Below are 22,678 nucleotides of genomic sequence, written 5' to 3' on the forward strand. Positions count from 1 at the left end.
TGAATGCACACATAGAGACATGTATATACATGTTTATGCGTGTGTGTGTGTGTGCGTGTGTGTGTGTATGTATGTGTGTGTGTGTGTGTGTGTGTGTGTGTGTGTGTGTGTGTGTTTGACATGACACTGAAAAGAAAACGTGTTATGAATAAATAGGCTAGAAGACAGTAAGTTGATTGCTCACATATTCACTCAACTATGATACTGCGTACGTGAGATGTTTCTTGTGGGGGAGTGGTGAAGTGGATCATAAAATATATCTTGAAAGGACAATAACTGGGAACACCAAAACGTCACTTGATATATAATTTACATTTTATTCTGTTCTTTCTATTGCTATTGTTTTTGTTAATGGTGGGTGTATTAGGGGTTTTATTTTATTGGTTTCCTTTTCTCCTCTAAAGAACAAGCGACAAGAGTTGACGCCATGATCCGACTTTCTCTTCTCCCTCAATTTTCACTCACACTGCATTGTATATATTCAGGCTAGGCATTGGGCTCACATCATGCATATATACGTTTGTATATGTATGTACGTATAGATAGATAGATAGATAGATAGATAGATAGATAGATAGATAGATAGATAGATAGATAGATAGATAGATAGATAGATAGATAGATAGAGGAGAGAGGAAGGGGAGATAGAGGGTAAATCCCGTTGCTAACACTGGAGACACGAAGGCTATAACGGATCGCTTCTCTTGAACATGCACTTTTTTCCGATTCTCATCAGTCTGAAGAAGACTCGGAACATTGGAAACAATAGCGCGCGCCCTTAACCACTACGCCATATGCCCGTGGGCATATAGCGTAGTGGTTAAGAGTGGGAGTGTGGATGATGGTGTGTGGTGTGTATGCTGAGTTAAATACTATGTATGGCTGCTCGTGGATTGGGAAGGTGTTTGTGGGAGTATGTAATAGTGTGTGAAATGAATAATGAGTTGAACAGTGCGTACGGTTGTTTGTATAGTGGTGTGTGTGTGGTGAGGTTACCTAGGTAGCTGGTATACAGGTGTGTAGGTAGGGGCAGTTGGATGAAGGAAGTGTGTGAGAATCCGTGTGGGGTTGATGTTAGATGAAGAGAGGTTTTGAGATGAGCCCATACAGCGCAAAAGAAAGAAGCGGGAAGATTAATTTCTGTTCACGGCGAAGGCGGGAGTCTAATTGCCCCCTGTGCAGAGACAGTCCAAACACAGATAGATGTTGTAACGAATGACCGGTGGAGCTGAAGCGTGTTATTGTGGAGCGTGTTATTGCCGAGTCTGATGTCTTGGAGGTGCTCAGCGAACCGGTCAGCCAAGCGATGTCCCGTTTGACCAATGTACAGGGAAGGACACACAGAGCAGGAGATGCAGTAAATAACATTACTAGAGGTGCAAGTAAAGGAGTCGGTGACATATATATATATATATATATATATATATATATATATATATATATATATATATATATATATATATATATTCTTTTATATGTTTCAGCCCTAAGTCTATGGCCATACTGGAAGACAAATTAAAATAATGCTTATTACATATAATTCCTTTATTATAGCAAATTTGGATTATTTTATTCTGATTTCAATATTTTTGGTTTTAATACTATTGGTATTTATATTATAGATATTGATGTTGTTGATGCTGAGACTGTCACCTTCATCATAATTCTTTTGGTATAACACATTACTCTGCAAGTTTAATCTAATCCTCTAAAATTTCCCCCCACTATACTAGATTAAAAACTGAAAACTAATTTTAGACTCACCAATGTCCATGAAAAGCTCATATTAAATTTCAACAAAAGAATATTTGAACTATATACAATGCCAATATGGTAATGTTGCTGACCTATGTTTGTGACTATCTCTCTCCCAAATTTGGCAATACAATACTCTTACTACTACAACTACTAATAATAATATTACTCGTACTACTGTTGCTATTCCTACTAAGTACCACTCCCTCAATTGCTGCCACCACCCCACTGTAACCTGCCTTTGCCTTTTCTATTTAAACATTCCAATCTTTCTCCACTTTCCCCATACAATAGCCATTCTTTGAGTGCCCTGTTTGTAATTTCCAGCAATGACTGTCGAAGGTATCATTAATTTTCTTACGTCTTTCAATTTACTTCAATTGATCTATAGATCAATTGAGTAAACTTATCCATAATGACAACTGGAAACAGCTGTAAGCTAAATTCGCTATAATAAAGGAATTATATGAAACGAGCATTATTTTAACTTTTCTCTTATATATCACTGACGCCTTTATTAAACTGTCTCCTTTATTTTATAATCGAGAATTATACTGAAACACACGCTCACGCACATACATATATATGTGTGTGTGTGCTAGATAAATTGCAAGATATGAAGATATGAAGATTCAAAATAGCATGACTAAATATATATATGTATGTATACGTATGCGTGTGTGTGCATGTGTGTTAGTTTGACTATATATGCTTATTTATGTATGCACGTGTGTTTTTTTTATGTTGTCCTCGTGTTAAATGCCAGAGGTTATTAGATAAGAAAACAAGGTTATTTAAATTGGCGGGTATTTTCGTCATTGATAAAGGATGAAATGCTTTGTCATGAATTTATAAGCTGAATGCATAAGCTACATTAAGCATCAGAGCATTGAGGTGAGAACAGGCGACACATCGAAAGAGAACTGCCATATCTTTAAGAAACAGAGCCTCACTCAAAACGTTGCTCACCTCTGATACCTCAGATGTAATTAGTGACACATTTTGGAACTTATTCATTACAGCACATAAAACACCGTCTTATTTTCCTAGAGGTAAGTTAGTATAGTTTTTACGCGATTTACTGTCTTAAAGGATACAAATATACTTTTCAGTTTTAAGGGTTTGTGGCTTAAATCATATTATATAACAAATCTCTATACCAAATCGCCAGATGCTTTTAGATTTCCTCTGTGTGTAACTGCGTGTTTCTTTGACTAATTATATGTATTTTGATTTTTCCGTTCAATCTATAAACCAACTGTGACTTTCATGTCTTTTTTTTTTTTTTTTTTGGCATGTTGCATCAAGGATTTAGTTTTCTAGTGATTTATTTAAAAGACTGGTATGAAATTTGAATATTTGACTGTTCTTTCTAGCTGGTGGGGTGACTGAGTATAGGCTCATTTTTACCCGGGCTTCATAGCATCACTATCTTCCATTTTAAGCTCGTTTAAAATATATTAAAATATGGTGAGTTCTGTAATCTACTTTGTTGTTGGACCATCATTGATGATTTCGTCTTCACGTTGTGTACCATATCTGAGGAAAATTAGTGCGGTAAAGTTCATCTCTCAGGAGAAATTGAATTATTGATGTTACTGACTGAATCACTCTCTGTAGGCAACATGCACACACACACACACACACACACACACACACACACACATATACACACACACATACACATACACACACACACTGATACACGCAGCCTAGCTGAATTCAATGAAGTAAACTAAGAAAACATGGATCGATTTCGCAGTGTCGCCGCTACTTATAAGCGCTGAGTTGTTCTTATTCTGTGGTGTCTATTTGCAGCAACATGAAATGGGCTGTATATAAGCAGCGTATTCAAAGCAATTCTTATGGATGGTAGAATGCGAACTGCCTACCTTTCACTCAGCTATTTCCATTCTTACAGTGTCATTCTGTTCCTTGAAAGAAACAACATATTCTATTTAACGAACACTGCTGCGTAAGGGATAAATATTTTTAATCGGTTAAATCTGAAAGAAAAGACAATAACCTACGGCCTTCATATTCTCTCCAAGACCACTGAGATTGATATCGTTGATACTCTACTTCGAAAAGTAGAATATTAATCATATCAGGAAAAGCATGTGCAGACGGAATTTACAGAGTTGAGGTTCTGGAAAGGAAAGATTACGCGTAGTGGTTGGTGCAGAGTGTGAGGGTGTTAGACACAACTAAGAGGATGAGAAGCAGATAAACTAGTGAGTCAGAGCAAATGAATAGAGGTGGCTAACTCGGAGTAGAGGCCATATTTGCGATAACGACTCGGTTTTGATCCTCCAGTGAGATTAGTTAACTTCAGTTTGAACTATTACCCTTTGGAAGGACATGGACGTCAGGAATACTACATTTTCTTTTTGTCAGAAAACATCAACCCGTCTGTAATTAGTCCAAAACAAAAGTACCTATTTTAACTTTTATCAATCTTAATCAACATTTTACCAACTAAATTCCGAGATATAGTTCTTTTGACCGTTCCAGGACTTCTTTCCACTTGTTTTAACGCTTGCCCTGTCTGCCAGGCATTAGAGAAAGGCTTAAAAGAAGTGGAAAGAAGTCCTGGAATAACCTCACAAATTTCCATCGTTACACACTCCGACGCCTAGCTAATAACGATTCTAGTGTTATTAAAATGGTGGATAAGGGAGGCGCTATTGTAATTATGGACACAAGTGGGTATATTTCGGTGTGTGAAGAAGTTTTAAGTGACAAAACTTCATATGAAGAATTACCTATCGATCCAAACCCAAATTACAGAGAGGAACTTAATAAAATAATTCTGGAAATTGAGGCCAGCAATTTCATTAATAAGGCCGAATCTAGGATTTTGCGATCAGAAAGAAAAACACCTGTATTATATGGTCTCCCTGAAATACACAAATTTGGAAAAATTTGCTCCAATGCGCCCAGTTTGCAGCGGATATGAATGTTCTACAGCCAAAATTTTGGAGTGGCTGAATGGCTTTCTACTCCCTGTCGCAAAAAGATCAAGTTCCTATTCGAGATACTTTTGATTTTGATATATGAAGAGAAACGGTTCTAATCGAGTGTTCAAACTGCATCCCAGCGTCAACATGCCTCCATATTAAATACGACAAGGTATAAAGGTAGTATTTGTTGTTTAACCTCAAGTCGATCCTGAATAGGCAGATTTTTTATCAGAGGCGTCCTTTTTTTAAAACCTATTTCATCCCAAAATTACATTATTTCATTTTTCCTTTCCACCTTTTTCTAAAGACGATGGAGTTTGATTTGTGTGAGATTTGGCTACGATTTCTAGCAGAACGGCTAACTGGTAGAGGTCCTTCGTTAAAATGATGCATGAGGCAGTAGAGCCTTAAAGTAGAAAATAGTCGAAAAAGACGCCGTAATTTGTTGAATTCATCAGTTTCTTGCTACTATTCCTGCCGTGGTTGACTTTTTCTTTCATCCATCCAAATATGATACAATAAGAATCAGTAATATACTCGGATTAATTTAAACAATTACTGTTTTCTAATGAACGTATTCACAGAGCTAATCTATATGCCCTGCTTTGCTTCTTTAACTGCAGTTGTTGTTGTTGTTGTTGTTGTTGTTGCTGTTGCTGCTGCTGCTGCTGCTGCTGCTGTTGTTGGCTATTAGCGCGCGTCTACGATGAGTCTACGATTTTAAAAATAATTTAACATCATTTTTTATTCCATTTTAATGCATAATTTTTCGTGTGTCGATGGCGGCGGAGTTGGCGTCCACGCTCAAACACCTGCACCTGTGTTTGCTTCTCCCCCTTCTTCCCTCCCTCGTGAAGCTGTGGGGAAGGGAGTGTAAAGAAGTCAACGTCGTAATGCGTTGTCAAGGAGACCAGCGTTCTTTTAGAACAACGACTTCATGGCTTGAAGACACCAAAACAGAAATGGCTAAGAAAGCCCGAATTGGCATCTATAAGGGAAGTAACTCTCTAAAAATGCTTATATAGTTATTTCCCTTACAAACCCGAGCAACGCCGGGCGATACTGCTAGTAACTAATAAAGTTTCTATAAAATATCTTTCGATATTTGAAATCTTTGGGAAAATATTTATGCAACATCGTTAAACTAACTTGTGAAATGTTTTATAAACGAAGTCTAATTTTTTTTTTACTTAATTATTCAAGATAACTGGAGATTGGGTGAAATTTATGTTAATATGTTGTAACATTTTACTTGGTTTTTGGAATAATATATAACATATTGAAACATAACATTTTATACGAGAATAAAAAACTAAAATTATAGAACATAGAAAATCTTTCTCGTCGTTCAAGCAGCTTAATATTCAGTCGAAAAATCAAGAATCGGGGAAATTCCATCAAGGTTGACTATGCCGTTTATTCTTTCGGGATCGATAAAATAAGTACCAGTTGATGTAATTGACTTACCCCCTCTCCCGAAATTACTGTATTTGTACTAAAATGTGAAGCAATATTAGGAATCAGCAATGAGATTCATTTTTTTTCTCTTTTTTTTTTATTTTATAGCCAATAAAAAAAAAATTACAGTAATCACAAGAAAACTTTCGGAAATAAATACCAACGATGGCATCAAGGAAAACTAATCTTCAGCGATCGGCTGCTGCAGCGGAAACAAATGGAATGAAAACTATTGATTCGGGCTTGGATATCGGCAGGTCTGTCAAGTTTTATTATTATTACTGAGTAAGAGAGCAGTGCATGTCATCAAAGTGACACTGGGGTAAAATATACGAAGTCTTGTATATCCATCATGACTACACTTCTGATAAGAGTACACTAGCTTATGCATCACAACCATATGTGCACAAGTCTCCCTCCCCCAAATATTCAGGCCTTGTGTCTACAGTAGAAAGAATTATTAATATCATTATTATTTCTCTTTATCACAGATCATGTTGAAGCTCCTGGAGTCTTACGTGCGTAGTGGGCTTACTACCTGCAGCCAACGGTACCAGGCTATTCGTTCTGTTCAGCTGTCTAATACTTTCCTTATTATTCTGGCCGTGCCAATGAGGCAAACCTTTTGTAACAGTTCTACTGGGCACTCTATTCCATTTTCCTTTATATTCCTCTTGATGCCTTCTGATACTCTTCCCAAGGACCCAACAATAATTGGAATTATCTTCACTTTCTTCATTTTCCATTGCCGGGCTTAAGAGGGTTTATCTTTTCGCCTTCCTGCTTGACTATACGTGGGTCAAAGGGGCATGCAATATCAACTATATAGCATATGTGGTGCACCTTGTCCACCACCACTGGGTCCTGTCTGTTATGCTCTAGCACCTGATCTGTTTGGATTGGGAAATCTCAGAGGATTTTCCTGGTCTCCTATTCTGTTACTCTCTACGGTTTGTGCTCATGCCACGTCTTGCCTCTCTCTAGCCTCACACACACACACTCACTTTTCGCATAGTTTCCAGAATAGCACTTCCGCTACCTGATCTTGTCACCACAATTTGTAGTGGTTTGGGGCAAGTCTAGGGCATTTGTTCGTGATGTGGGCAAGGGTTTCATCTACCCTATTGCAGATGCGGCACAATGGAGACATTTGCTCATTCCTATGATTGATCCTCCAGTTCGTAGCCAAAGTTTGGTCTTGTGCTGCCAGTATAGTGTTCTCGGTCTCTTTTTTAGGCTTCCTTTCATCAGCCAATCCCACCTATTTTTTCAGCAACTTCTGTTGTGGCTGCATGGAATTGATTGTGTAGTCCCTTCTTGTGTAATTCTTCTTCATAACCTTTTTGCAATTCTTCCTTTGTTTCTCCTTTTTTTCTTTGCTTTCAATACTCCCTCGTTCCTAACTGTTACTAGCAAGGTTTCCTTACTTTGGACTAGCTATCTCATTAAACTCTCGAGCTCGATACGCACGCAGTTTTCCAAATTTATCAGTCCTCTTCTTACATTTGCTCTCTTCGTTTATAGGCGATCAGTGTCCACACGTGGATGATGGGCACCATCGTTAGAAGCTTTCTTGACTTTATGTCCATCTCCTTTAGTTCCCCCTCTGTCCACTTCAGGATTCCAGCGCCATATCGAACTACTGCGATTGCGCGCGTGTTTATTGCCAAAATTACGTCACTGGCATTTAGCTTTGAAGCCAGTATTTTTCTCACTCGCCGCAGTTACTCTCTTTATGTCTTTTCCTTCATGCCATTATGTTTGATTCCATCTGCCTTAAGTATTCCCAGGTATTTATAGCTGGATTGAAGTTGAATTGCCTTCATCATTTCACCACTTGGCAACCATATGTTTTCTGTTCTGGAAAGCTTTCCTCGTCTCATCCCCATCGTAGCATATTTTGATAGTCCAAACTCCATCTTAATATTATTGGAGAAAATCCACATTGACTGGGCTAGAATGTCCAGTTCTGCTTCAGTCTTTGTAAATAGCTTCAGGTCGCCCATGAATAGCAAGTGGTTCAGTTTTCCTCTTACCTCTTCCCAGATCATACCCAACTTTGTTTTCTGTAGTATTTCACTCAAGGAGATCATTCCCAGCACGAATATCAGTGGGGGAACACTCACCACTGAAAGATACGTCTCTTGATTTTCATCTCTCCTAATACTTGATTACCTGCTGTCAATTCCGATCTCCAGCATTTCATGCTATTCCATATAAAGCTTCTCATATTTTCTGCAACTCCATACATTACCATTGCTTTTATTATCCAGGAGTGTGGTATCATATCGTATGATTTACAATAGTCAACCCATGCCATGCTCGGGTTTATGTGTCTTCTCTTGCAGTTCTTGATTATTAAATTATCAATTAAGAGCTGATCCTTCGTTCCCCGACTTCTCTTTCGGCCATCGGACCTGACGTTATTTTCCACATTAGCGGAAGGCATATTATTGGTCTAAAGTTGGATGCAGCATTTCCCTTTTCAGGATCTTTGGCACACAACACTGTCTTTCCCTTTGTCATCCAGCTGGGTACTGCGCCTTTCTGCAAACACTCATCTACTTGCTACGCTATCCTTTCATGGAACCCTCTCAGCTTCTTCATCTAATAATCTTGGACCACATCTAGTCCTGGGCTCTTCCAGTTTGGGAATTTTTTAAACTGTTTTTTTTAATTATTTCTGTAGTTATCTTTGTCTTCTTGACCTTCTATATTTCTTAACCTATCTTGGATTTCATGCAGCTACTCCGCTTCTTCATTATACTCTACAGGTTGGTCCCTGATTCCTCTCCAGAATGCCTAGTTTTCCTCTGCATCTGGTATCATTATTGCGTGTAATTGTCCATCTAATTCCTGAAACAGTTTCTTCTTATTTGCTTCAAACAAGCTGTTTTGCCTGAATTGTTTTAGTCTGTTGTCACCTCTTTCCAGTCTTGCTTTGATTGCTACTACTCTGTTTCAATTCTTCAAGTATCACATCGTACCCTTTATCTTTTGTTCTATGTTCTCCCCAACATTATTCTTATACTTTCGTACTGTAATTCCCCTCTACTCAATCTATCAACTTGTCCTAAATGTCTTTTTAACTTTGTTTCTCACAAATTCGTCAATGCCTGAACGGCTCTTTACGTTCTGTTCGTTCTTTTCTTTTGTCTCCAACTCTATCTGCAGCAACCATAGCTGCAGCCCAAATAATCTTATTAGTTTCGGTTATATTTCTCGTCTGGAATAACCCAAGGACCGAATCTATCTTTTCGGTTTCAACTTTCAGCTTGTGTCTATCAATGTATCTCAGATTGGGGGTGGGTGCTTGTTCCTGGTCTTCTCTAATATATCGGCTCAGCATACCCACTATATCTTGTTGGTCATCATCGTATTCTTGTGCTATAGCTCTTCCTCTTACTTCTGCTTAACTTGCTGAGAATACATTTACATTTACACTTTGCTCTACGTCTTCACTTCCACCATTCATTTCTTTGTTCTCACTGGGCAAAATATCTGTTGGTGAAGTATTATTTCTATTTTCTACTCTCCTTTTTATCTCTTCAATTTCCATCATGTTTGTTAACCGTCCTTTTATTCTTATTGCTCTTGCCTGGTCGGCTAACAGTTGTTCACTTATTTCGAAGAGTCCTATTTCATTCCATTTTGCTTTCATTCGTTGTCGGAATCTCCTTCTCCTGCGTTTACCCCTGATCCAGCATTCAATTACCGTTCGGTTTGCCTCCTTATCCCACTTTCTTCTCTGGTTTTGTGTACAAGCAGACTCTTGATGATGACCGGACCTATACTGTTCAACCACAGGGCACCTGCCGGGCGAAAGGCTTTCACCTTTGGTTCCACCCTCATTAACACCGTTATTTGATACATGTGTATTAGACATTTTCACTCAACAATGAGTTTTGTGTTTTAAGGTTAGCTACCAACCGGTATTTATCGAAACAGTATCTCTAGTAAGATTGTCAACCAAGACTGCAGAGTTTTTACTACCCATAACTTGGGGCTGTTCCCTTTGCATTTGTGTGTTGGGCTCCATGATCATGATTCTCACTAGGAGACAGGTGAGCGTCAGTTGGTCCGGTATCTTCATCCAAATATTGCTCCGGAATTAAGTCCCGATTCGCGGTTCATTCGTCCTCATGGAGCCGTTGGACACTGACAGGTTGTCACCATTGTGACTAAGGAGTCCTATCTACTCCAGTTTTAAATCAGGGTGTTCCTTCTTCTAGACAGACTGCCAACCAAGGCTCACGAGTTCCGTCTACCCTTTTTCGAAATGGCCATTGACTCTTCTGAGTTAGCCTGCACTTTACCGGGTTCTGTTTTTAATCCCACAGGGTGTCTAAAATCCACCCTCCTCACCAAGCAAACTTAGTGGGGTTACCGGTTTAGTCGCCGACGACTCGACGGTTTCACAACGCCATTTGTTTATCATTCTAGGTAATTATCAATCTGGGTAATTATTTACTTATTCACTATTATAATTTCAGTATTACTACTAAAATCCCTATCTTATTATTTACTTGTTCACTACTATAGTTTCACTATTATTACTATAAGACTTTGAGGTCTTAATACTGTCTCACCTGATTTCTTTAAACACTAAATGATGGCAGATTTACGGCTGTTGGTTTAGCTCCTGATGATGCTGCGGCGCTAAATAGAAGAGCGAGCTTGTGTCTACTAATAGAGGTTGTTTGATTGGACTGGTAGTTGACATACCTGGCGGTCATATGGGGTCGGGTGGGAGGTGATTTTTAAGAGGAAAATCGACGCGTTGGATATAGAATAGCTAAGATATAGAAATTTATGACCATCTCAAAGTTTTAATAAAACTATAGTAGTCTATCTTTATTATTATTATTATTATTATTATTATTATTATAATTATTATTATTATTATTATTATTATTATAATTATTATTATTATTATTATTATTATTATATTATTATTATTATTCAATAGTCTTAATTTTACAAAAGTGCTTTAACTGCTCTACCGACTACAGCTCTGTGTGCATTGGATATGTGCTGTGGTTTGTTGTGATGCTCTTACTTTTACTGTATTGAAAGTGTTTTACATATGAAGTGTGCAGTGCCTAGTAGTGTTATTTTCTGTATTTTATATATACTTGTTAGTCCTGGTGTTTTTGTTATGTATTTGAATACTTTTTTATCATACCTAATTCACCTACTATGATAGAAAGTGTTTGTGTTTTTAGACTCCTCATTCGAGTTACCTCTATTTCCAGATCTTTATATTTTGAAAATTTCTCCGTTTCCTTTAGAGAAACATTATCATCTGTTGGTATTGATACATCGATTAGAAAGCATTTTTTTTGTTGGTGACATCTGACAATTATAAATGGCATATTGGCCTTAACTTCTCTATCTGTGTGTATTGGCGTATCCCAGAGTATAGTTGCTTTCTCATTTTCTGTGACCTTATCTGGTGTATGCGTATATTTTCTTTTTTTCTGTTGTTATTCCACAGTGTTGGCATAGCTTCCACTGTATATAGGTCCCAACTCTGTCGTGTCTGTGAATATATTCCTTCTTAGCTAGGTCTGGGCAGCCAGAGACAATGTGATCTATTGTTTCTTCTCCATTTCTACATATTCTGCAGTTACTTGTATTTCTTTTCATTACATGTTTTTGGTAATTTCTGGTGGGAAGGCCTTGATCTTGTGCTGCAATTAAAAATACTTTAGTCTTTGCCTTGAGCCCTGAGCTTCTCAGCCATTGTTGGATATTGCTTTGTCTATTTCTTTTCTCTTTAGTTTAACCCTGTATTTCTGTATTTGCCATGAGGGGGGTTTTTCTTGTCATCGTTCTATCAGGATACGTTGCTATTCGAGTTTTAGTTTGGATTTCAGTTGTTGTACAGCTTTCGTTGTTTCTTCGTTTTCTTCATAGTTGTAAGGTACTATGACTTCTTTTTTGTATTTGTCAGCTTCCTTAAAGACAGAAAACAGTTTTTTGTTGTGTTCGTGTTTTGTGGCTATTTGTATTAGATTTCCTTGCTTCTGAAGTAGGTATTTCTATAGTTCTATGGTGGTTATTTTGTATTAGTTTTCTAGCTGAGAATGCATTTACATTTACACTTTGCTCTACGTCTTCACTGTCACCATTCATTTCTCTGTTCTCACTGGGCAAAATATCTGTTGGTGAAGTATTATATAACCTTTCTGTGACAGATTTTGGCTAGTGCATCCTAAATCCTGTCTTATTTTTCTTGTTTTCCTGTCTATTTTGATTAGTACATTTATAGTCCAATTAAGAATATTGTAGCTGTAACTCATTAATGGGACAACTAGAGTGTTGATACCTATTATCTTGTTTCGCGCATTGAGCTGTTTTCGGTATTAATCTAACTCTATAATATTCTTTTCTTATATTCTCTCTCACTTGTGTGTGTTGTATCGTATATAGTTCATTGATTCTTAAGTATTTGTATGTCTGGCTTTCGTCTAATTCTCTTGTTTCATTTTATTTATCTAGTGTTATGATGCTACTCTTAATTAGTTTTCCTCTTTTCAAGGCTGCTTTAGCACATTTTTCTAAACCAAATTTCGTGTTTATTTCTTCTTCTTCTTCTTCTTCTTCTTCTTCTTCTTCTTCTTCTTCTTCTTCTTCTTCTTCTTCTTCTTCTTCTTCTTCTTCTTCTTCTTCTTCTTCTTCTTCTTCTTATTCTTATTCTTCTTGTATTAAAACTTACAGCTTATATTGCTGGATACGTATGGAAGTGCCAGCTGCGCACAGCCAGCAGACTAAGGTGACACTTATTTTACTGGTCATGCTTCAAGAACCCTGCAAAGAATTCTTGCAGTTTCAAGCAATACTGGTTTTTGTAGATGTTCTACATTCACACTCGCACCGACCTTTTCAGCCATGCTGGTAGTTGGGTGCTGATACTTCCAAGTACACAAGTTACTATTGGTATCGCGTCTATTCTCTTTATTGAACACAACCTTCGTATTTCCCACTTTAAATCGTCATTGTCGTTTATTTTTCATTCATTCACATTCATCCTGTTGTCACCGGGGAATGTTCTGTCGATTATCATACATGTTCTTTCTTTTTTATTCACCACAACAATGTCTGGTCAGGTGATCACACTGGATCATTGCATCCTACAGGATCTTGCAATTCTCATTTTTGGTGACTCTTTCTGTGGTTTATTGATACCACTTCTTTGCTTTTTGTAGGCCGTGATTTACACAGAATTCTCAATGGTTCGTTCTTGCCACATTGTCATGGCGTCATTTGTATTCCCGTTGTGCCAATTTCGAGTATTCGCTAACAATGTGCCATACCGTTTCTGCATTTGTCACTATCAGTAGTGTTGTTTATTCTACACTTCATATAATTGGTCCTTAACTCTTGTTCCTGAGCTGCGCATATGAGTGCTTCTGTCTCTATATTCAGATCACTCCTCCTCTTCCATAGCCACTGATCCTCTGTATCTATCTTGGCGTTCACATCGCTTGCAAACTGACCGTTCATTTTCTTTGCCTCCCATGCTTTTTCTTTTTTTTCTTTTTTTTTTCATTTCTTATTTAAATTTTTATTTAGTTACACAGTTTTTCAGTTTTGTGACACCAGCCTTCTTCATGCGTTTCAGCAGTGGCTCCATGGCATTTTTCATGTACCACTCTAGGCTGTTTTCCTCTGCTTCGATACAGTCCTGGCAACTGATCAAGCCTCTCCAACCCTTCCTTCTGGACAAGTACAGCCTATCGGTGCCTTAGGGTGGAAGGCTCCGTGTACTTTCAACATTTTTCTGGTCTTGGTATCCATTTTCTTCATTTCTCGCTTTTGCCATTTTATAATTGCCGCTCCATACCGAAGTGACGCTACCACCCACGTATTAACTGCTTGGATTTTATTCCATCCAGTCAATTCTGAGCGCAGCACCAACCTCAGTCTTCGGAAATACTCCATCTTCAGTTGCTCATTCATTTCCTTTACCATTATCTCGTTGACCTCTTGCTTAATCAGGTCTCTATTCGGTAATTCTATCCCTGCTAGAGACTGTATCTTGCCCTTTTTAGGAAGATTATTCCGCACTTCTTGAGTCCAAATTTTATTCTAATATCAGTACTAAAACAGTGGACCGTGTTCACCAAGGAACTCACTTGTGTCTCATCTTTGCCATAGAGTTTCAAATCATCCATAAAGAGGAGGTGGTTGATTGTATGGGATTTTTCCTTTAGTTGATACCCCAGGTTCACTTTCCTGAATACCAACGATAGGGGTATCATGCAGAGAACGAAAAGCAACGGAGATGGGCTGTCACCTTGGAAAATCCCTCTTCTGATACCCAGGGTGCCCGGGCTTTTTCCGCAAGATGTCAGTTTTTTTTTCTATCCCACCATACTTCTTTTCAGGAAACACGTTACATTACTCGCAATTCCAAAAAGATCTAAGCACTCAATGATCCACGAATGTGGAGTCATATCATAATCTTTGTGATAGTCAATCCAGGCCATTCCCAGATTTGTTCTTCGTTCACAATCTTGCATTATCATTTTGTCTATCAGTAGTTGATCTTTGGTTCCTCTGCATCTCCTTCTACAGCCTTTTTGTTCTGGCGGTAATATACCGTCCTCATTAAGAAATTTATACTGTTCTTCTGGAATTCCTCCTGACAGTAACTTCCACATTAAAGGGAGGCAGGAAATTGGTTTGTCAGCATTTCCCTTTGATGCATCCTTCATGCACAACACCGCCGTTCGACCTTTTGTCAACCAGCCCGGGATCACTTCTCTGTTGATCAATGCATTAAATTGCACTGCGATCAGTTTATGGCAATTACTGAACTTTTTTATCCAAAATCCCTATACACCATCAGGTCCTGCTGCTTTCGATTTGCTTATCTTTTTACTCATATTTCTGATACTGTCTTCTGTGAAGTGGTTAGTCTCTTACTGGGGATATGAAGCTGTTTGCTTCAGGCTGCAGAGCCATTCAGCTGTAGTATCGACTTTCATCAGCATCAGAGACTAAGCTTTCCCATTTTTACTGTCATTAATCTCTTGGTAAAATCGCCTTTGGTCACTTCTAAGCAATTTCTTTTGCTGGTATTGCTTAATGCGTTGTTCAAAGGTGAATTATTCAAACCCCAAAGAATTCAACACACGGCTATGATGCTCCCCCACTACTTCTGCTCATGACTAGAGATGTATATATCGTCAGCCACCAAAGGACATGCTCAACTGTTTAAGGTCAAACAACTAACAAGCAAATCTGTGGTATTGAGCAGAATATTAGCTGTATTCCATCTTTTTATACCAAGACAAAACAATGTACATGATAACACCTCCAATCAATTAAGATCAGAAGCCATGAGAGCCACTATCAGGTACTGCATCAGGGCATTTATCATTATTATTATGTGAGAGAGCAGCGCATGCCAACAAAGTGACACTGGGATAGAAATATTCGAAGCCTAATATAACTATCACGACTACTCGTCTAATAATGGTGTACCAGGCACAAGCATCACAACCATATGTGCACGACATGGTAATCTCATATCAAGATAAACAGCGCATGACCTTGCAGGTAGGGCCCAGTTAGAATTTTCTTCAGGTTGGGGTAATATATACGAAGCGTAGTATACTCATCATGACTACCCGTTTGATAAGAGTACACCAAGGACATGCATCGCAACCATGTGCGCGACATGGTGATCTCATATCAAAATAAACACTACATGACCTTGCAAGAGGGGCCCTGTTAGAATTTTCTTCAGGTTGAGTACCTCCTCTCGCTCAAATGGTCCCTGAATAAGGTTTGTTTCCGGAGGATGTGAAACTCCAAAGAATTTCTCTCAACACATGGCTGTGATGCCAGAAATTTGGCATCTATCTTTACCAGGAGATTTCCACTTATGAGCCTTCGTGAGTGTTACCCTTAGATATGCTATTGTAATTTCTTCCTATGCTTGTTCTGGTAAATTTTGGTAGGATTCTCCTGTGCATCTAGTCCAGTCTGCATTTTCATTGTATGTCTTTTCATCACTCCAAATACTTTTCCAAAAATTCATTCAGGAGGAGGCGGGTCTTCAACGGTTATTTTCTCCTTCCCTATTTCTCTGTAGAATGTTTCGCATTGGATGTGAACAGCTTATTTTGCTTGTAAAACCTGTTTCTCTTCTCAAATCTTCTCATTCTTTGAGCTTTTGCTTGGACTTTTTGTTGCAGTGTTTCTTTTGCTGAAAGCAGTTCTTGGTGAGAATCTGTTTTCCCTTCATCTTTCTTCCTTTTCTGGTTTTTACATTGTTTCCACAGATTAGTTCATTTAATATTGATATTTCACCTCTCATTATTTCAATCTCTTTTTCAATTTTATTTCTCCAGTTTGGAATTCTTTTTGTATTTCTTTGTTTTTTTTTTTGTTTTTTTTTTTTTTGGAGGCATACTGGTTTCAATTGTCTTAGCAGATGCGTAAATATTTTCATTCAACTCAGTGAATTCAACTATCAACTAGCTCTTGTATGATTTCTTTTGTTACATAGTTGCTAAATTTTAATGTGTAGTATTATTAAATATTGTTTATTTTCGACTGTTGCCTTAAGATAATGATAAGTATGTGAGGGATGGGTAAGAAGAAAAGCAGCTTGGTGGACACAGCCAAATACCACTAGTCTGTAAATAAGTTCAGTATATAGTAACAAGGAGTTCAACAATAGAGTTTCACGTTCCTGCGCGATCAAACAACAAAAGGAGCAGGCATTCCCTACAGCAGAGGTCAAATATATGTTTACTACCTCAGTGGTCCATGGAAATTCACCTTGTTTTGTTTTAATTACTGCTTTAATTGCTTTGCTAAGTAAGAGGAAATAAACTGCGAGAAGGTATTTCGATACCTTGGAGACGGTAGTAATGAGTGGATTTCCCTCGAATTACACTCGGCGGACTGCCCCGCAATTTGAATATACACACTGATATTTACACGGTTGGATTTGATTTGATTTTTACAAGTTTTCCCGTGATTTACAGTTTTTGTAATTGTGCAATTTGTAAATATTGGTAGTTGCTTATCTCCTGTATTTTTATCAGTTCTGGAAAGTGTTTGGAGAAGCTACAATTTTTCTTGGGTATGAGAGAGAAACGTTTGTGTGTTCGAGACGCTAGGAGAAATTAAAGGATTATGTACTCACAGAGAGTCACTTATTTTGAAGTTGGTAAAGTTAGATAGCCAGAGGCGTTTAATAGTATTCTTATATGTTCGAATAGTCAGGGAGAAAGAAAAGGTTAAATATTCATAGATATTAAAGTTTCTAAAAGTTTTTAAAGATGATCGTTTGTGTGTCCGACATATAGTTGGATGGCTTCGGTCTCATCTTCAGAGGCTGGGTCACCACAGTGTACAACGGCATCTACTCGATGGATAAATAAACAGGCACCTTTCGTAACCTTTCAGTATCGAACGGGCGATCCGCTAAGGATTCCCCAGTTCCCTCTCCCATATGTTGTGGTTCTGGAGCCTTTGTTGTGAAGGTTAGAGAGTTTTAGGTGTATCCTGCAGGAATTGTGTCATAGCAGAACAGTGTCTGTACACATGGACAACGTCACTGTCATGGTGCCGGACACTTCGGATATAGAAACGATCGCCACTATGCTGAAAGAATACTAGGAGTATACATAATCCGGGACAAATATGTGATCTTTCGACGTGGCACTTAGAGAAGCAAGACCATTTTGACCAGCGGCGATTTCTGTTGCTGGACTGAGGACCCGGTGAAAGTGCTCAGAATCTGATTCGAACCAGTCCTCCACATTGATAGGAACTGGAAAGCGCGGTCACAAGCAGGATGGTCAATCCCACTCCAAATTGGGCCGACAGGAAAATGTATCTGAAAGTCGAGCGGAAGTAGCAAATTCATACATTACATCGGTGCTGTAACTACTTTATTTTATTAAATTTGCTATAAAGGCAGTACATAGAGTAAGGTAGCTTGCGGGATGGACACGGACATTAATGAGATGAATTATAATGATACAAGGATGATAAGGATGGGAGAAGGCAAAAAGCGCCCGCCGACTGTTGCTTCTCTAAAACATTGTTCTTTTTTAAAAAGCACTAAATGAGGTATTAACCCTCTTATAATTTTACAATTGTTCCAATTTATGGACTAAAAAGTCCATTACAAATAAAAACAATTTAACACGCATAATGAGGCGATAAAACTATTACACAAATGAGTCTTCATCCCCAATCAACTTTCTTGCCTCCTGCAGGCATTCCTGCAGCCGCAAGTTGGGGACCCATAAAAGTGGTGTAACTACTGCCTAACCGCCGTACTTTGTCCCATGAAACACTAGACCAGATTGGTGTGCTTCCTTTTCCTTTTCCGTTTCTTATGGAATAGTCACGTTCCGCTGGTCAAGATATCGGTCTACTGTCAACATCCACTTCGTGGTGATCTCAAGGTGTTGTCCTTCATGGTGCACCGAAGTTGAGGCTGCGCTGAGGCTGACGGGACTGTAGAAATATCAACAGGAATATTGCAATGGTATCGACGACGACGACAAAAACGAGGATGAACAGAGGTAGGCATGTTTCTTGTAACAAATCTTTCCGCAGTTTGTCTCCTTGACCGAGCTGCTATCATAGATCAAGCATAAAGGAAAATTGGTTGTTTGGCATTTAGATTGTTGCCAGCCTTTCGCAAAGCTGCTAGCAAGAAAACAATACTAAACTTTTGATCATATGAGAAACAATGCTAGCAAGAAAACAATACTAAACTTTTGATCATATGAGAAATAATGAATGGCCTGAGCATCAACGAGAACAGTCTGAGTAGTCTTTTCTGGAGGACTTTCAGGTGGGGTACTATGGAAAATTGCCAAAAACCCTTGGCACGGCAGTGCTACAGTGGGTCAAAATCTGCTTCAGACTTGGCAGCGTCAACAGCAGAACCTGTACGAGATGCATGCAGCAGAAAGAAACCATCCTGCACGTCATCTTTCAATGCCTATGCATGTACACGAGCGACTTGTGAGCTGTCACGTGTTGAACGAATTCAGCTGTCGGCCAAATTTGTAATGAAGATCGATGCGCCAGCTGGGAAGGAAGATAAATATTTCCCTACTCGGTGGCAGTGGCGAAAGCGGTTGCGTTAGGCTCGTCTGAAAGGTTTAAAGACAGGCACTTACTATCTGGTAAAGCTGTCATCACTTTCTTCAAGTACAACTTGAAGAAAAAGGTGAGGGTAGAAAAGGAAATACTCCCTTCTAGTTGTGAGTTTAGCGAAAGGTAGATGAAAGTGACACAACTGGTGAATCTGAATTGGCCTACTCTGAGTATGCTTTGCTAAGTAAGAGGAAATAAACTGCGAGAAGGTATTTCGATACCTTGGAGACGGTAGTAATGAGTGGGATTTCCCTCGAATTACACTCGGCGGACCGCCCCGCAATTTGGACTTTTATTTATTTATTTATTCATTTATCTATTTATTCATTTATCTGAATTCTATTCTTATATCATACGCTTATTGTTATTGATTCTCTCTTGGTCGATGTAACCCCACCCCACTCCCATATTTATGTGTTGTATTTCGGTCCTTTGATATTGTCTTCAATATCCTGAGTCATTGTGACCAATAAAGAAATTATCATCATCGTCGTCGTCGTCGTCAGCATCATCATCATCATCATTAATGTTGCAGAGAATCAGAAATGGTATCTAGTTAAGACCTTTTTAAGTTCTGATTTGAAATCACGCTGGAGATTGACTTTGCCTTTTACTCTTCCTGTGTCAAGCAATACTTTTGTCAGAAAAGATCTGGCGCTGATGTACTATGAGTAAAATACTTCGACGGTCAATCCAGCACACAATCGACACGCTAATCTACTAACACAGCATACATGTAAATATATGTAGGTGCGTGTCAGAGTGCATGCGTGAGCGCGTGAATGCACGTGAGTGCGTGAATGCACGTGAGTGCGTGAATGCACGTGAGTGCGTGAATGCACGTGAGTGCGTGAATGCACGCGAGTGTGTACGTGTTTGTATGCTTGTAGTCTGTTTCGTTTATGCACGTGTATCCTTGAATCTGAACCAAAGTTTTAATCTTGTTCATTATCATTAAATTTGCAGATTTAACATCCACTCGGCTCCTATCCCAGGTAACTATAGCTTAACAACAACTAGCAGACATGTTGATTCAATTACCAGATATAAAAGCGCTGTGAAAATGCTGCTTCCCATACGTTTGACGGGAAAAGTGTAAGTTCAGGTTCCTTATAAATTTTTGTCACCAATGTTGTTGTTGTTGTTGTTGTTGTTGTTTAGCTCAAGGTCAGGCTCCATTCACCCTATGAGAGAGCATTGTTAGAAATTACAATGATCAGCTCGTTGATAGACAGAGCGAAGAACGTTGGAGACAAGACCAACCCTTGCATGTAGCGACACCATTTGTGATAAGAGTGTAAGTCTAAATTTAACAGCTAACTTCCGGAGCAAGAGATTGTATGAAGACAGATGAATCTCATATTTGTTGAGAGTTTCTGAGAAGATTCTGTCAAATGCTTTGCAGATGCCAAATGAAGAAATATTCTTTCTTCGGATTTATCAAGCATGTGCGACTCCTGATGAATGACATAGGCGGTCAGCTGTCCAGAAGATTTAACTGAAAATCGTAGAGATGCTTTCTTAGTGTGGTGTGGAGAAAGATGAGGGATGAGGTAAGAAGGTGGAGAGATGGGGAGAGAGAAAGAGAATAGAAAGGAGGGAGACGGGAGGATGGCAGGAGGAAAATGGAAAGGAAGGAGAAAGGAGGAGTAGAAAGAGAGGAGGAGGAGGAAAAGAGGAGTGAGGGAGAGAAATAGAAATTCAAGAAACGGTGATTGTTATTGACTGTTTCAATTACTTATGGTGTTTCATAAGTGAAGTATCGATTTCGTTTCTGAATTTTTTTTTTGAAATTGAAGCGTTTAGTTTATACTTATTTTGCACTATCATTAAAAAATGTCCCCTTTACGGAAAAGTAATCGAATGTAATAATTCCTATTTATGCATTTTAACTTTTGTCCTACTTCTGTCAACTTGTATTAATCATGTTAATAGTCGCTTCACATAATCCAATAAATTATTGCATGTGTCGATAATTGGCAGGTTCAGAAAGGTTACTTTGCGGAACGGACACACCTGCATGGTATATACCGAAGATTAGGATAAATTCCTGTAGAAAATAGAGATTAAAGTATTTGTCTAGATTAAGGGGCTAGCTGCAACACACCATGGAAGTAAAGCTGGGGCAAAGATCTCATTGGTTTTGAAACAACCAGGATATACTTTCGCACTTCACAAATATGTGAATGTGTTAGTGAGACTGGCAGGATGCAGAAAGGAATATTTGAGGACGGCGAGCTGGCAGAATCGTTAGCACGCAGAATCGTTAGCACGCCGGGCGAAATGCGTAGCCGTATTTCGTCTGCCGTTACATTCTGAGTTCAAATTCCGCCGAGGTTGACTTTGCCTTTCATCCTTTCGGGGTCGATAAATTAAGTACCTGTTACGCACTGGGGGTCGATGTAATCGACTTAATCCGTTTGTCTGTCCTTGTTTGTCCCCTCTATGTTTAGCCCCTTGTGGGTAGTAAAGAAATAAGGAATATTTGAGGACTCTTCTCAAGCTGCAGGTGAAGTGGCACAAAATGGGAGACCTTTCGCTGCAGAAGTGTTGCTTACGTTAAGGAATATGATTACTGAAAATCAATAAGGTTTTTTTTAGCAAGCATCCAAAAGAATTGGATGAAATTCGAGATGGAGAAGAGCTTGCAGACCGTAAGTATTAGTAGTCACATTAGATTTAGATTGAAACGCATAACAGAAGAGTACCACACATATGCTATAATTAATTGGATTGTGTGAAGCGACTATCAACATGATTAGTACAAGTTGACAGAAGTAGGATAAAAGTTAAAATGCATAAATAGGAATTATTACATTCGATTACTTTTCCGTAAAGGGGACATATTTTAACAATAGTGCAAAATAAGTATAAACTAAACGCTTCAATTTCAAAAAAAAAATTCAGAAACGAAATCGATACTTGATAAAAATGGAAATAAATAAATCGAAGAAATTTAAATTTGATTTATTTTATTTTACTTGATTTAGTCAAGGGATCATTCCAGAGCCTCCGGGAACTTCGGAGTCACAAAAGAAAATTATTCAGCTATTTTAAACGTATACTTGCAAGAGAGTGGGCTGTGCTAAAGGTACCTAACATAAAAATGAATCAGCAGAATCTAGAATTATCACTAATGCTGCTGTTTTTGTTAAATAATCTCAGTTCAAATCTAATCAAGTATACTTTTTCTTCAAGAGGCATTCCACCTGTAACAATTTCATCACTTTTCTTTGTCAGGTACAGTGTATATAGGATCGCATTATCTAGCGTAACCTTCTTTTTCTAAAACAGAGGTTTGTAAATTTTAGTGAGGTTTGAAGGTTAAGCGACCACAAAACAGTTCCCTTATTGGT

At 38.4% G+C, this 22,678-nt stretch overlaps 1 protein-coding gene across 3 annotated transcripts in view; it reads left to right on the forward strand.

The window, feature by feature from the left end:
- Positions 1-22,678, forward strand: part of LOC115214210 (multidrug resistance-associated protein 9-like) — a 129,687-nt gene that overhangs the window by 16,120 nt on the left and 90,889 nt on the right. For 2 of the 3 annotated variants that reach the window (XM_036504870.1, XM_036504869.1), the window contains exons 2-3: positions 6,285-6,433; positions 20,289-20,417. In XM_036504870.1, coding sequence (XP_036360763.1) covers positions 6,342-6,433; positions 20,289-20,417 — 221 coding nt within the window. In that variant the 5' untranslated portion in view covers positions 6,285-6,341. Of the gene's footprint in view, positions 1-2,605; positions 2,808-6,284; positions 6,434-20,288; positions 20,418-22,678 lie in introns of those variants that run through there. The other variant, XM_029783319.2, reaches the window with a different exon arrangement.

Source organism: Octopus sinensis, linkage group LG7, assembly GCF_006345805.1.
Source record: "Octopus sinensis linkage group LG7, ASM634580v1, whole genome shotgun sequence".
NCBI lineage: Eukaryota > Metazoa > Mollusca > Cephalopoda > Octopoda > Octopodidae > Octopus > Octopus sinensis.